General features: G+C 27.2%; 2 protein-coding genes across 3 annotated transcripts; both read left to right on the top strand.

Moving 5' to 3' along the window:
* The first annotated feature begins 2632 nt into the window (after positions 1-2632).
* Positions 2633-5023, top strand: LOC101498493 (probable polygalacturonase). The gene is made up of 6 exons (XM_004496772.4): positions 2633-2692; positions 3079-3402; positions 3513-3633; positions 3751-3925; positions 4039-4109; positions 4256-5023. The coding sequence occupies exons 1-6, from the start codon at positions 2663-2665 to the stop codon at positions 4960-4962; spliced, it is 1428 nt and encodes a 475-aa protein (XP_004496829.1). The 5' UTR covers positions 2633-2662; the 3' UTR covers positions 4963-5023.
* A 6592-nt stretch (positions 5024-11615) lies between these two features.
* Positions 11616-14532, top strand: LOC101511646 (uncharacterized). Of its 2 annotated transcripts, XM_004496468.4 has the most exons (6): positions 11616-12087; positions 12381-12479; positions 12571-12620; positions 12765-12886; positions 13027-14059; positions 14160-14532. In XM_004496468.4, the coding sequence occupies exons 1-6, from the start codon at positions 12044-12046 to the stop codon at positions 14282-14284; spliced, it is 1473 nt and encodes a 490-aa protein (XP_004496525.1). In that variant the 5' UTR covers positions 11616-12043; the 3' UTR covers positions 14285-14532. The 2 variants fall into 2 exon arrangements, with proteins under 2 accessions (XP_004496525.1, XP_027189250.1); XM_027333449.2 differs by lacking the exon at positions 11616-12087 and having other exon boundaries at positions 12129-12491.
* The last annotated feature ends 2883 nt before the right edge of the window (positions 14533-17415 follow it).

Here is a 17415-nt window from a genome sequence, read left to right as displayed (position 1 = left end):
TAATTTATCTATTATCTAATAAAAATTTATTATATAAGTAAATGTGTAAGCGGTATCTACAAAAATTTCACTTATAAATTTATCTATGTATCACATTTACATTGAATATCGAGTAAATTAAACACAAATAATATTTGAAATGTAACTTAAATAAAAACCTTTTTATATTTAGATAATTCATAATAAAACGGGATAAAGACATAAATTACAATTAGATAAAATAAAAAACTGAAATTAAACTCAATCAAATTTAAAAAATTTGAAACTAAAAATTGAAAACCCAGAATTATATCTAAATTTTATTTTTTGAGAATTTTATATTTTAAAACAAAAATCTACCTAATCGGGTCTTAAATAATTTACTACCCTCTTTAATCTCAAATATTAGAGAATGTGAATAAAAAAATAAATGTATTTGACTTAAAAATTTAGATTAAATATATTAATTTTTATTAAATTAAGTTTAACTATTTTATTTTAAAAATTAGATAGAATACTTAGTATTTTTTTTTTAACATTTGTACATGTATATAAAATTTAAAAATTTCAATAGCCCCAAACTCGTTCATGTCCCCTAATTTTAATTTCAGGAAAATCTACACTCGTACCCAATCAAATTTAGTTTTCTCCACTCAAATCAAGACAGATTTAGGTAGGCTCTCATGCAGATTATGTTGTTAATCACTACTATTAAGTACAAGTACTAGCAAGGGGAAGGCTATAGTAGAAAAAAAGTAAGGGGAAGGCTCGATATAGTATTAACGATAATATAGTAATAGCAATAATAATAAGAGTTTAATTTTGATAGTGTAAAAAGTTTTATAGAGTCAATTAATATCAATCAATCAAAATAATTTTATAAATAGTTACGACAAAAGTTAAATATTATTAATCATCCAACAATTGTGATTAATTGATTGTGTAAAAATTATTTACATTAATAATGTATATAAATTAAATTCTAATAATATATATATATATATATATATATATATATTATAAAATAATTATTATTAGACAATAATAAAATTAAAAAATATTTTCTATAGAGATGAGATTATAAATTTTAATATTTAAAAAAATATTAAATATATTCAATATGGACATGTATATGTATATAAAATTTAAAATTTTCAATAATATTACTAACATGGCGAGTTCGAGTGCTGGGTGAATATCAACACTTCCAAACTCGTCCGCGTCCCTGAATTTAATTTTGAGGAAAGTCCACACCCATACCCAATCAAAGTAGGTTTTCTCTGCTCAAATCAAGACAAATTTAGGCGGACTCCCATGCAGATTATGTTGTCATATAGTATTAATGATAATATAGTAATAGCAATAATAATAAGAGTTTAATTTTGATAATGTAAAAAATCTTACAGAATCGATTAATCTCACTAAATCAAAATGACTTTATAAGTAGTTACGACAAAAATCAAATATTATTAATCATCAAACAATTGTGATTAATTGACTATTTAAAAACTATTTACATTAATAATGTATATAAATTAAATTCTAATAATAAATATATATATATATATATGTATATATATATATTATTAATCATTCAAGAATTGTGATTAATTGATTGTGTAAAAACTATTTACATTTATAATATATATAAATTAAATTATAATAGTAAATATATTTATATATATTTTTGGCAAAATATATATATATATATATATATATATATATATATATCTTTGAATGTTGAATTTTCTCCATTTGACTACCATTATTTTATGCCTTAATAATGAAAGTCAAATGTTAACAACTGCCAACACATTTGTTAACAAAATTTTCCATAATAGATTTATTGAAAATTGGTTTTTAAATCCACTGAAAATCTAAATTTTATTACTTTTAAGGTAAAATATATATTTTGTATTGCTTAACAAGTATCCTTGAACAAGACACTTGTTAGCAATATCCAATATAAAATAGAATTTAACGCTTTTAAAATTAGAAGTTGGTAAAATGAATAGAATAATAATTGATTGGTCATGCATATATATACAATAACAACAATTCAATGAATGATTGACAATAGTCAATTTATTATATAAAGTAAGTTTGCAAAATTCATAAAATCATGTAGTTTTCTTTCTTTAGGTTAGGCCCTCCTTAAAAAAAAAATTATGTAAATATATTTTCATATATATATTTTTGAATGATGATTTTTTTTTTGACCACCATTAAACACACATGTGAAAAATTTCAAACATTCTTAATTAGTCTTAATTTTTTTTCTTCTTTCCCAATTTATTAAAAATCTTTACATTTAATATTTAAATATTTTCTCATCTTTCCATATGACATCTAAATAATTATTAAGATACTTAAAAGTCCTTTGAAATATTTATGTTCAAGATATTAAATTCAAATCTATGGGAGGACATTTATAAATTGACCATAAATTTTTTTCCTTTCTCATTTAAAAAAAAATAATTTTAAACTTTTTTATTTTAATCAATGAATCAAATTTAACTCAACTCAAAATCACATCCATAAAATAATAAACTTTGACTAAATAATAACCGTTAATCACTCATAATTGTTAATCATTTTAATATGCATATTAGCAGTCATAATTCCCTCTATATATATCTACTGTATACCCATCTCTTCTCCACAACAAATTAAAAGGAACACGATGCTGAGTCCAAGATTTGGAAATTCCTATGTAATTTTCATTGTTCTTAGATGTCTACACTTATATTCACCCCTTTGTTTTGATCAGTTTTATAACCAAAATTTTGTTTGTGTAATGTTCATTTACATGTTTTTTGTCACACTCACAATGGTTTCTATGTTGATATGTTTGTCATTATAGTTATTTTTTCATCTGAGGTCTAATAATAATCTGCTAGTCCATCAAATAAAAAATTGAAAAATGAAATAACATAATTGTTTGATAGGTTAATAAATTTGGATTGAATGTCAGTGTAAAATAATTTTGCGCAGACAATATTATTATTTCTTAATTTTTTTATGCCTGATAATATATAAGTTTGTGTTCATTTTCTTTTCACAACAAATAATATTGCTCTATTATTAATTTTTGTGCAGGTTATTAGTGTGATCTCTATAGTTCTGATATTAGGGTCAGTAGCAGAAAGCAGAGTAGTGAGTTCTAAAATAGAGAGCTTTGATTACCCTGCTATTAATTGCAGAAAACACAGTGCAGTTCTAACAGATTTTGGTGCTGTTGGTGATGGAAAAACCTCTAACACAAAGGCATTTAATGCTGCAATAAGCAAACTTAGCCAATATGCAAATGATGGTGGTGCACAACTTATTGTTCCACCTGGAAAATGGCTTACTGGTAGTTTCAATCTCACAAGTCATTTCACTCTTTTTCTCCAAAAGGATGCTGTCATTCTTGGATCTCAGGTACTATTTTGTCAGTTTTTTGTTTCAATCCTTTTTTGCACTGAATTTTTTAATATTTGATAAACATTAAATAATTAATAATATACTAAAGGATCATTTATATGATACAGGATGAATCAGAATGGCCTCAACTTCCAGTTCTACCATCTTATGGAAGAGGAAGAGATGCACCTGGTGGAAGGTTTAGCAGTCTCATTTTTGGAACTCATCTCACTGATGTTATAATTACTGGTAATCATTTAATTAATTAACATCTATAGGCTATTATTAAAGATTGTTATGTTTATATTAAAAATGACAAAGTAAATTTTTTTTTTGGAATTTGACATATTGTAATTTGATTATTAGGTAACAATGGGACTATTGATGGACAAGGATCTTATTGGTGGGGCAAGTTTAAAAAGAAGCAAATGAAGCTCACCAGACCATACATGATTGAAATCATGTACTCTGATCAAATCCAAATCTCAAATCTCACTTTGATCAATTCTCCATCTTGGTTTGTTCATCCAATTTACAGCAGGTTTGATAAAAATACACCATTTTCAATTTTCTCAACCTTAGTCCATTATTATTATTCCTTATGCATAATAATACATTCTTTCATTCTTCTAATTAATTTTTTTTTATTTTCAGTAACATAATTGTACAAGGTCTCACCATTCTTGCACCAGTTACTTCCCCAAACACAGATGGAATTGATCCAGGTAAAGTATCTATTCATCCATTATAGCATAATAATTTCACCAGCTTAACCGGTGAAATAATTATGTATATATTCAGTATTAAGTAATAAAAATTATCAAATACACAGACTAAATTACTAGCCACTTTTTTGTTTCTTTGTTAACAGATTCATGCTCAAATGTTAAGATTGAAGACAATTTCATAGTTTCTGGTGATGATTGTATTGCAATTAAAAGTGGTTGGGATGAGTATGGTATTAAAGTTGGAATGCCAACACAACACGTAATCATTAGAAGACTAACATGTATATCCCCTGACAGTGCTACAATTGCATTAGGAAGTGAAATGTCTGGTGGAATTCAAGATGTTAGAGCTGAAGACATTACAGCAATCTCAACAGAATCAGCTGTTAGAATCAAATCTGCAGTAGGCAGAGGAGGATTTGTGAGAGACATTTTTGTCAAAGGAATGAACTTGAATACTATGAAATATGTGTTTTGGATGACAGGTGCATATGGTCAGCATGCTGATGAAGGTTTTGATCCAAAAGCATTGCCTAATGTTACTAATATTAATTACAGTAATATTATTGCTAAGAATGTGACATTTGCTGGTAAACTTGAAGGCATTAGTAATGACCCTTATACTGGAATTTGCGTTTCTAATACGAATATTGAAATGGCTGCAAATAAGAAGAAACTTCCATGGAATTGCACTGATGTTTCTGGTGTTACAAGTAGTGATGTGACACCTCAACCTTGTGCTTTGTTGCCACAGAAAGGTAAATTTGAATGTGCTTATCCAAGTGATAAATTGGCTATTGATAAGGTTCAATTCAAGACTTGTAACTTCAAAAGTAGTAACCTCTTTTAAACGCAATTGTTTTTTATAGTGAGAATAATATATATGGAAAAATATGAAGTTTTGAATATAAAATGATATAGAATTGTTATCAAGGTTGCAAAGTTTCTTATTTTTGTTTCTTTTTATAAGAATATTTAGTCTGTCATAGACTACTATATATATCCATGAATTTATTTAAGGATATAGACTTTTTAATGGCAAAGATAACAAATATAAATAAAGAGTATATGAGGTACACCAATCCATTACAAGAAAATGTTATAACACAAAATATAAATCTAGGAAATAATTCTTGGTTGGAAGTTAATGTGAAAGAGTTATGTATCAGTTTTGGGACTCTTGCTCTCTTGCATAAATAAAAGTGATGGACCACTTTTGACAATGGTTACATTAGTTATGCTTATTTAATTTTCATTTAGTTCTTATTCTAAAAATAATAAATGAGTTAACTCTAATAACTTTGTCCATTCGAAAAGACATATTGATTTCAACATATTCTAGTTAGTATTGTTAAAGAAAGATAAATGTAAATATTTTTGTTTGTGTTTAAATAACTCTAATGTAAGATTATCAAACTCTAAAGTTTAAATAAACTCGTAAATTCGACTCATAAACGTTTACTCTATATTAAAATAATTTTATACATTACATATATACTTATGACCATAAACTCATCAAAAATTATAAAATTTTAATAGCAAAAAAAATACTAAATTGCCATAATAAAGTGTCATACCAAAACATAGATTTTAAAAGTTGGGTCAATTATTAAATCCGATCATTTGAGTTTTAAAAGCTGAACTTATAAATTTGGGTAAATTTGTCTGAGTTCAACCGATTCTTCCGAATTTGATACGAGCTAACTCGTGTAAATTCGTTACAATTTACGTATGTATCATATTTCAATTCTACAATCGAGTCGACATGAAATCATAATTTAAACTCGTAGAAACGGATGAATTTACGAGTTACCACTCGAGTATAACAACTTTGCTCTAATGTCTTTCCTACCTTTTAACTAAAATCAATTAAAAAAAATTAATTTGTTCAAAACGAAAATTGATAAACAAAAATGAAGAAACGATTTTGAGTTAAAAGTGGAATGTGAAAACAAGGAGACTTTGGTCCTTTTTTGGGTCATGTTTTTTAAAAACTACGTTACTTTTCAAGAAAAAAAAAACCAAAAAATTGACAAATAAATTAAATTAATATTAGTCAAAAGATTTTAATTTTTCCCTTAATTAAATTAAGTAAAATAAAAAACATGAATGATAAAAAAAAATAAAACATCAACTCAAATAATTAAAACAGTTGTATACAAATTTAACCAAATTATGTATATTTCTAATAATTTGAAACTAAATTATTTTTGAAAGAAAAACTAAAATTACTATATGATTATTAGATATTTTAAGTAGAATAATGTATATATTATCGGTGAATGATGATAATTAATCTTTTAAAAAATGGAGTCTCCAAATTTAGACCTAGAAATTAGAAAGTGCACATTTTTCACAATTTTTTTAAATGTCTTATATATTTTTATTAAATATCGTTAATTTTTATTATATTATATATATAATTCAAAATGATATAATTTTATTAAATATTATATATTTTAGTAGTTAAATGTACGAATTAAATTTTGGAACAGAACCGTTTTGTTAACAAATTAACTTATACATGTAGTTTGACCAAAATTAATAGTTACACTAAAAATATTAGTTTTATGTTATTTTTATATATATTATAGTATTTTCATTTTTATTTTATTTTTCATTAGTTTTTTTAATTAAGGTAATTTTATTTGAAATAGGTCAAATATTAAATATAGATATATTAGTTTTTTTCTTAGTTAAGATAATTTTATTTGAGATTGGTCAAATATTAAATATAGGTATATTAATTTTTTTAGTTAAAGTAATTTTATTTGAGATGGGTCAAATATTAAATATAAATATATTTTTTATTAAAATTTTAAATCTGAGTTTGTAGGAGTCTAAATTCTTCTCCTAAACTTAACTCTAATGAAAATTTATAGTTTAAATTCTTCTCCTAAACTTAACTCTAATGAAAATTTATAGTTTTATTTTTATTGATTACTTAATTTAATTTTAGACATGTGTTTAATCATTTTTCAGTACATAGATAATTGGTGAAATATTTTAGAAATTAATATAACAAATTGATGTCATGATGATAAATGATTGGCTATATATGAAATATGGATTAAAAAAAAATTTCTTCTTTTTTCTCTCATATTTGGAGAAAATTAGCACACAATCTACTTTTTATTCATTTTTGTTTCTATATATAAAATTTATAAAAATTATTGTTGTATAAACCTCTCTTCAAACATAAAAAAGAAAAAAAAGATAGAATCCCCCGCTAACTATTTTTACGGTGACATATACAAATTAAATTCATTTTCGTTTACATAATGTATTATTTGATTGTCATAGATTTATTTGTACTAGAAAATGTAAGTCGGGATTAGCTCTAGACTCTATTTATTTGTACCCTGAATAAATAATTTTATTTTTCGTAGAGTATCAACTAGGGATGACAATATATATGTTATGGGTACCCGTTTCTCTACATGTAGTTTGGAAAATTATGTACATGAGTCTTTACTATCCTGTGTATTAGTCTTAATTCTCTTATTCTTTAGGCATATCCTTGCTACTCATGTTTGAACTAAAATAAACGTTAAACCACAAGTCAGATTATCTATGTCTCTAATTATAAATACTTTTTTTTTAATAAAAAAATTCATAAATATAAACACCGTTTTAATTTATTAAGTATATTTATTATTTTTTTCTAAAATATACCTCTTATATTTAATACTATTAATTTATCTTAAAATATAGAAATTTAAGTTTAAGAGATTCAAATATAAATATTATTTTAAAAACATTAATACATAAATAGATATATTAACTATTTTACTAACTTTTGTGTATAATTAGAGACGAATGTAATATTATTTTAATATATTAAAAAAATATTTAAAGTTTTTTAATATTGAATCATGAAAATGATAAACTAAAATATTTAAGTTATAAAACAATATATTGAACATGTAAATATTTTTTTAGTTGGTGATAATGAAACAAAACAATAAAAAGTTAATTACTAGATTAAACACAAGTTTATTTGAATAAAAATAAAATATTGAAAACAATTAGCATCTTTTGAAAATTAATTGTTAACTTTATAAATGTGAACTTATGACATTTTTATTCCACCCAAAAAATTAAGAGAAATTTGATTATTTGTTATTTGTATATATTTTGATTGGTAGCTTAAAATTATTAAGGATGATAAAATCTATATATTTATTAACATTTGTGTGTGTACATATATAGCAAGAACGAGACGAGGTGAGTACTAAAGTATCATATAATGATATGATAGAATATTAAAAAGTATCTTATAATATTTTATATATTATATTAGAGTATTTTTAGTTATTTCTTATGATCAATTTATAATCAGATATATCTTAGAATATATCTCATTATTATTATAATTTATTTCTGATTTAAAATTGAGTCTATATTTTTCTGTAAATAGAGAATAGTATTAAATCTTTTGTAATCAAGTCAACATAAAACTATTATCAATAATACTCAAACTCTTATTATTTTATCTCTTCCTTTTGTAAAAAATCTCAAAACTTCAACATAGTATCTAAAGTTTATTTGAATTCTCCTTAACTGATCACGCATCTACTCCGTTTTCGAGTTTTCAAAAGTTTGGGAATATAATCATAATTTTCTCTTTTTCGATGTGATCTCTTGATCTAACGTGGCAACCCTTGTTTCCGAAGATTTTTCTGGCGAACGACCACTCTATTAGCTTTGCCTCTTCTAGATCGACCCACTCTCCAAACTGCACCACAAAAAGTCATCACACGAGCTGACTTTTCCTTTAGCCGTACGAACCACGTGTCACTACCTCCCATCACGCATGACATTGTGTTTGACAACGGTTTAAGACGCAACATTTCTTGTTGAACTCGTCTCGGCCTCCTGGTTCTGAATTTGCCTTCATATTTTAGTTTCGGACTACGGTTACACTCGCTAAAGTACAAACAATACTTCCTCTCTCCTTGGAGCACAATTATTCTCTCTCCAACGGTTCAAACGCCACTAGGTTACCTTTTCGTCATGTCTTCAAATTCTCAGTTGTGTGTCATCCTTTTGGCGTGTTTAGAATTTCTTTTATCGTCATTTACTCATTCGATCGACATTTTCATCGTGTTTCATCCAAGTTGCACACATTTGGTGTATTTCATCTAATGCTTCTTTTTCTTGTCGATGTGTTTTTCTTCGCATCCAGATGCACGTTCATCGATGTACATGTCTTGCCTTTCTCTTCGAAGCAGTTGTTAGACATAACTTTGAAGTTAAATATTTTGAGTCTCTGTTATTATTAGTTTGAAGCTTCCAAATATAGTTTTTAGAAGAACGAACACTGCTTTGTTTAATTGTTTGCCATGAATTTTTCTCAGACTAATTATCATTCCAGCTATCTGGCTAGACTATATTTATAGTAATTCTCTCCGACTTCACATGCATCCCTGATTTTTTTTCCATCGCTTGTTAATTATTTGCGGAGGCAAATCATTGTTTTCTTGTAACAAAAAGAGGAGTTGTAGAATATTAGAAAATTTCCTATAATATCTTTTATATTATATTAGAGTATCTTGAATTATTTTCTATAATCAATTTATAAGCATAGAAATATTTTAAAATATCTCTCATTATTGTTATAATTTGTTCATGATTTATGATCGAATCTACATTTCTGTGTAAACAGAGATTACTATTAAATCATTTATAATCAACTCACCATAAAACTATTGTTAATAATACTCAAATTCTTATTATTTTCTCTCTTGTTTTTCTTTGAAATTCCAAAATTTTAACGTTTAGAAAATATGTTATAATATCACTCATATCAATTGACATGGATGATTTTTATTATCTTAATCATTCTCAACAAAATTTGTCAGACACATATTTTAATTTTTTAAGAAACATCTGAATTATAGTTTGGTCTGAAATATATTTTATGGAATACGACCTTAACCTTGTGCAAAATTCAATTAGTTAATTCCACTAACAGTCACTATATATCTTCTTCTTGTATTCTCACTCTATCGGGTTTCTAAACATATTACCCCTAATTCTCTTCTGTTCTCTCATATTTGTGTGAATGAATATAGAATGGTGGTCTCAAAAGTAAAATTGTAATCTTACATGATTTTAAGAAAAAAATTTATATATGAAATTGATTGAATGTGTGGAAGTAGATAAATTTTATAAGAAAAAATATTTATGTTAAAAATTTTGAAAAATAAATAATTATTATTTGTGACAAGTTGTGAAAACCAAATTAAATAAGTCTATAAATTAAATGTGGTTTGATATATTAATAGATATATTTTATTGTGGTGTATGTTGTTGTAATTTTGATATATTTTATTTTATTAGTAAAGTTGTTTTTATGAATAGAATTATGGTTGTTTGTTATCATTGCCGAAATGTATGTTTGAGTTTTATATGTGAAATTGACATGTTATGTGTGCATCTTTCCTTGTTACACAATTTAATTTAACCAAATAACATGTATCATGTAGATTGGTACGTGTAGATCATCCGTGCAACATGTAGATTGATACATGTATATGAACTAAATTTTTTTATATCAAATTTTTTAATTATTAAAACTACAATTTTTTTATAAGGCTCAAGTTTTAAGATTACAACGACGCCTCTAAATCTTTAAGACACTCTAGAAACAAATAATCTTGATGTGTCTAATATATCAAACAAACAAAATGGAGGATATAATTTATAAAAACAACTACAATAATTATAAAATAAATTATTTAACCTAAATTTCAACTATTTGAGTTGTGAATTTTATCTAGAGATATAAAAATCAAACCAAATAATCCTATGATCTCAATAATTTACCTAAAACTAATTAAATTAATTTGATATTTTTTGATGAGTTTGAATCCAAGTTGAACTAAACCAATAAATGCAACATTTATTAATTTGAAATATAATCAAAGTCAATTGATTTTATTTGTTTCTTGAGTTTGATAGTACTACAATTTTTTATTTCATTCTTCACACTTTTTTTGTTGCTACATTGAGATTTGATACTTGATTGATTAGGTTAATTAATTAATTAAGAATAACACAAAAATGTATATTTCTTAGGAGTTTAAATACTCTCAGATCTAATTATTTCTCAATCTCTATATGTCATAGTTATACAAAAATAAAAAGAATTAATAGAAATTTAGATATTGAGAATCTAAAATTCTTTCGCCTTTTAACTTTCCTTGAAATTCTAATTTTTATTAAAAAAAAACAAAACATATTATTTTTAACCTTGTTAGTATTTTCTCTTTCATCCAAAATAGAAAAATAAATAATTAAAAGGAATATAATTCTTTTTGGCCTAATAGACTGTTTAACTTCATCCATATGAATGTGGATGATCATGCAAATTTTCTTCATTACGGGGGTTGTTCTAGTAGTGGCTACTGGCTACTAACGAGTGAGTGATGTTCAAACGCGCAGCATCGCGTCGCGTTGCACTCAAGACTATAAATAGAGTGAAATAGTGTCAGTTTTCCACTTCTTTTTGGTTCTTGGTTGTGTCTTACTTCTTCAGCAAGTTTTTATTTCTTTCTCTAATTTTTCCTCTCACAAACACATTTTCCCGAGAAAATCTATCGCGAAAGAAAATGTTTCTTTTTTCTCTTCATTTACTTCCACCACCACCACCTCGACCTCCAAACGCCATTATCTTCGCCGTTTTTCTTGCTATTTTTCTTCACGGCAAAAATAAGAGATAAAACGACGCATTCTTGAATACATTCCTATTTCTTTGGCGAAATCTTGATTTTAGGTTTAGGAGCTTTTTCTTGATCTTAATTCTTCTAAAATCGTTCTTGTAAAGTGTATTCCTAGTTCCGCTGTTTACCGATTCTTGAAAACATTCCTGCATTTTCTATTGATTTCTTTGACTTGTGATTGCGAGTGAGGATTTTCCCGAGAAAATGGGACAATATAACGGAAATACATCATTCTTAAATCCGTACAAGTAAACTTCTACTTATTGTTATTAATTATTAATTATTATTATGATTTATGTGTACTAACAGTATTTTAAGCGCGTGTCTTAAGCCGGTTCTGTTTTTAGTTTGTTAGTTTTAAGCCGTTATAATTTTTTTTTTTGCGGCGATAACTTTTTTTTCGCAACTGAAACTACACTATCATGTAATCTTATATAGGACGTTTAAACTCTCCCCCCAAATTTATAATGAAATCGTTTGAACTTAGTAGAGTAATCACACGCTTATATAAATCAAGATACTTTTAATTTGGTGTTTGCAGAAGGTCAAGAATTTCATACACAAGAAAGTTTCTACTCTCTTTAGCCAAAGCGGGAGATCATAGAAAAGTAAAATTACCTATTCAGCTTTCAATGTCTAGGTAAGTAAGAATGTAAGATATCCTCTTCTACGTTGTGTATTATTCTTCTGATTTTTGTAGGTTGCTTAATTGGTTTCTGTTTCTTGAACAGCGTGTCTGAAGATTCAACTGGCCTATTATCCCCTCCTTTTTGTGATCCAGGTATGTATTGTAAAGTTTGGTAACTTTGATTTTCTACTGTTTAATTGATTGATAATCTTCTTCCTATTAATGTGTATATTTTAATTGGAAGAAATTGTGATTTGTTTAACTAAATTGTTTTAAAAACATCATGCTTTGTTACAGGTTCTGTTTGTAAGCAAGGAATGGCTCAAGATTCTCCTGTGAAGGCTCAAGATTCTGTTCAAGATAAGGTCACTGTGCTGCATAAGAGTAATGAACCATATCGGCCTCCATGTCTCATCAAGGTACGATTTTAGCTTTATTGAGAAAACTTAGAACATAATCTGCAAATATGGTTTAATTTGTTGATGAAGTAAGGTAGATTTAGGCATGCAACTATTTATATCTGCTCTTTGACAGGGGTCCATTATATCCTTTTTTTCAGGCATTACCTCCTTGGACTAAAGACATCAATGATTTGCTTATCACTGACAAATACTCAGAGTATACAAGTCAGGAGAAAGCAAAACTAGAAAGATGTGGAACTGTTTCTGATCACAATTCTGCTACAAAATTTGCAAAAAGTGATCATCTTTGGGAGTCTTATCTGTATCTACCTGTGCAAGAGGATATACAGTTTTCTGACTCTGCTCCAATGATCCATAGTGAAGAGGAACTACCCATTTCAGTCACGAAGGAAAATGCATCCATCCCTGATGTCCAAATTCAAAAGGAGTCTGAATTAAATTCTTCCAATTCCAGCTTCGATGGAAATTTGACTTCGTCTGATATTCGTTTGCCTGATGAGGACAGTTTGATTACATATGATGGACCTTTCTCGGGGCTTAAAGTGGAAATTCCGCCTGGGATCAATAGTTTATTGCCTGCCCCTGAAAGCAATCTGACTGAAGATGAATTGGATAGTCCAGGTTCAGTTTATGACAGGATTGTGAAGCTAGTGGAGTCTGTACTCGAAGATGATGAGGATGCTGATGATGTTGTTTCTGCTGCTGCTGCTGCTGTTTCTGCTGTGGATGGTGATGATGCTGATGATGAGTATTATTTTGATCCTCATATGAATGACGAGGATGATGATGAGAGTTTTTTTGATAGGATGGATGATTTTATGCTGAAGCTGGTGCAGCATGGAACTAGATTTGGTGACTTGTACCTCTCTATGTACTCCCAACAGCCTAACCCACAGTTTTATTCTGATCAGATGAATCCAGGAAGGGATCATAACAATAAAAGCTCCACTGATCCAGCTTCATTTTCTTTGTTCTCTGATTCTTACCCATCCTACAAAACTTTTCAACCTTTGCTCACAAGGTTTAGTTATGGAGTTGGCGATCCAATGTTCCAAAAGGTGATTAATCCAAGTGAATATGGTATCTGTGCATTATGTTTATCACAAAGTGAGTTTCCTGCACCAGAGGTGCCTTCTTGCATGGAGAATCCAAGCCTAATGCAAAATGCTGGTAAGAAATTGCTTGCATATTGTTTTGTTTGAATCACGCGTAACTGAAATTTTAAATGATGTTTTAGTTAATTACTGATTTTTATCCTAAACATGGTTAGGTTCTTGTGGTGATGGCAATATCAATCAAACACCAGTTGACCATTCTGCGGACATGAAACTGGAAGAAAGTAAGCTGATGCACCCATTCATGGGAGGTTTCACAAGTAGACGACTTTCGACTTGAGATGGAGGAAGGAATAGTAGCATGAAGAATACAAGATATGACAATGGTTTGCTTTGAAGATTAGCATGAAGGCCGAAATTGCTTTAATAGATCTCTCCTTGTTAACTTTCTATTTCAGTTTGAATTGAATTTGATTAGACTGATTTGATTTTGCTTTAGAATCTGGTCGGTTGAATTGAATTTTGCTGGATTCAATGGATTTTGTTTTAGATTTTGGTTACTTGAATTGAATTGAATTGAATTTGTGACTCGTACTCGTACCTTAAAAGCAAGTAAAGAATTAATTATCTTTGTTTGAATGGTAAAGTAGAATCATTTTTTTAAATTATATTAAATAAAGGATTTCATGGATTTCAAACTAAGAATTTAATTCTACTTGATTGAAAAATATTGTTGCTTTCATAAAAAATTATTTTTGCTCACCCAATCAATTTGTTGACACAACACAAATAAATATTTTTAGTGCATGTTTGAACTCAATTAAATAAGAGGCAAAATTCAAAAGCAATTCTAGACACAAAAATTATATTGATATATATTTGATAAAAGTGTTTGGATTTCACACACTCATGTCTTTTTAAATAAATTCAAATTAAAGATTGAGTTTTGAGTTTTTGCCTCAAATCATGATTTAATTTTAAATTTACTACTCTTCGAGAACAATTGTTATATACTCGCACATGACACACACTTGTGTTTGAACTTGCTTGTAGTCGATATACGGTAATAACAACTTTATTAAGTTATACGAATTTCTTAAGTTTTGTCTCCTCTTTAATAGTAGTATTAGTAAGTTATTCTTGATTTTTGTTTGTTTAATTGCAATATTGGTCACCTTCATGAAAATAGTCCATTTATTTTAAAATTCAATTATTTAATCTCTATTTTATAATATTTGTTGTAGTTTTTGTCCCAAACTAAAATTTTAACTTAAAAGTGACTATTTTTAGCAAAAAAAAATAGCGATTCATGTCCCCCAATTGTAATTTAAAGAAAAAAGATAACTCAGGACAAAAACTCACAGTTCGTTAAATTAAAAATCATCATTTATAAGATGAAAATTATGCATTAGAAGCAAAACTACAATGAATATAAAAATAGAAAAAAAAATTGATGTTAAAATTGAAGAACTATTTTCGTGATTAAAAATATAATAATTTTGTTTTTTTAATAATCAAAGAAGTATTATTTAAAAAAAATATAAACCTCTTAAATAGTTTCTATAGATAAACACAACAAATCTAAAAATAAAAAATCAGTTTGTCTAACGTGAACGACCAGCAAACCAGCCCCAATAAACCAATTTTATATACTCATATACTTTAGAAAATTTTGCAACTCCATCCCTAAAAAAAAGTTTCTTCTCAAAAGCCATAAACACTCCAACTATTGATGTTCATACTAAATTTTAGACTCTAGGTCGCTTACTCACCAACTAATTATCATTTTGCAAAAAATAATGAATTCTTATCTATGTTAAATTCAAGTGTGAGTGATTACATTGATTAAAAAAGAGCAAAATGTTGAATATATACAAATAGTGCCTTATATATCATTGTCTTATAAGAGGAGAATAAATGATCACTCTTAACCGATTTTGCAATAATCATCACACATCCAAATTATTTTCAATGCTTCAAAAATCAAAATTAAGCATGTTAATCTCATAATGAAATTAGCAGAGAATCCTTTCACTCTATTAGACAACCACACCCATAATCTCTACCCTTTATACTTGACTCTAATTTCATATCATTTTGCCAAAAAATTGATCTCTCGTACCTAACCGGTTTTGCAATAAATGTTTCCTTACTTAAAGTGGCAGCCTCTTATTGCTCCAATCACCGGTTTCCATAAAAATGCCCAAAAATTTAAATGGAAACTTAGCAAAACAACATTATAGGGACTTTAAATTTATCATCCAAATTCTGCACAAACAATATGTTTCTACCACTTTAGTACATTACATTTATTTCATCTTCCATTGTTCGTATTGTGTTTATATCAGGCCACAAAAGTTTGAGGCAATAATAGATCTGTGATGTCTAGGTTGCATCCGCTACATTGATATATTCAATGAGTCTATAGCTTTGGCCGACAGGTCTGAGTAATCGTTAAAATTTCATCGTGATGGGGATAAATCATTTCAATTGTTGGTCTTTGTCGAGGAATTCTTAATAAGCGCGAGTCATCAGCTAGCATTGACTACGTCTCTGCCCTTTGTACACAGCGTTCGTCGCTTCTATCAATTGAATAGTTTGATAAAGTGTTCGGATTGTGATGACGTGGGTGGTTCGTTGTCCACGACATTGTGAGAAGTCCATTGAACTTTTTTATTTAGAAGAAGAAGAAGTCGTAACAAAATTTCATCAATTTATTATATATATATATATTTGTTGATATTTATGATAGACTGGCTATCAAAACTAAAATCACCGATAACAACAATGCAATTCAACAATTAAAAAATAGCGATTCATGTCCCCCAAACTAAAATTTTAACTTAAAAGTGACTATTTTTAGCAAAAAAATAGCGATTCATGTCCCCCAATTGTAATTTGAAAAAAAAAGATAACTCAGGACAAAAACTCACAGTTCGTTAAATTAAAAATCATCATTTATAAGATGAAAATTATGCATTAGAAGCAAAACTACAATGAATATAAAAATAGAAAGAAAAAAATTGATGTTAAAATTGAAGAACTATTTTTGTGATTAAAAATGTAATAATTTTGTTTTTTTAATAATCAAAGAAGCATTATTTAAAAAGAATATAAACATGTTAAATAGTTTCTATAGATAAACACAACAATCTAAAAATAAAAAATCAGTTTTTCTATCTGAACGACCAGCAAACCAGCCCCAAGAAACCACGTTTATATGCTCATGTACTTTAGAAAATTTTGCAACCCCATCCCCAAGAAAAAGTTTCTTCTCAAAAGCCATAAACACCTCCACTACTGCTGTTCATACTAGATTTTAGACTATAGGTCGCTTACTCACCAACTAACTATCATTTTGCAAAAAATAATGAACTTTAGTTTATACTAAATTCAAGTGTGAGTGATTACATTGATTAAAAAAGAGTAAAATGTTGAATATATAAAAATAGTGACTCATGTATCATTTGC

Source organism: Cicer arietinum, chromosome 4 (assembly GCF_000331145.2).
Source record: "Cicer arietinum cultivar CDC Frontier isolate Library 1 chromosome 4, Cicar.CDCFrontier_v2.0, whole genome shotgun sequence".
Taxonomy (NCBI): domain Eukaryota; kingdom Viridiplantae; phylum Streptophyta; class Magnoliopsida; order Fabales; family Fabaceae; genus Cicer; species Cicer arietinum.
This window is presented reverse-complemented; position numbering and strand designations above follow the sequence as displayed.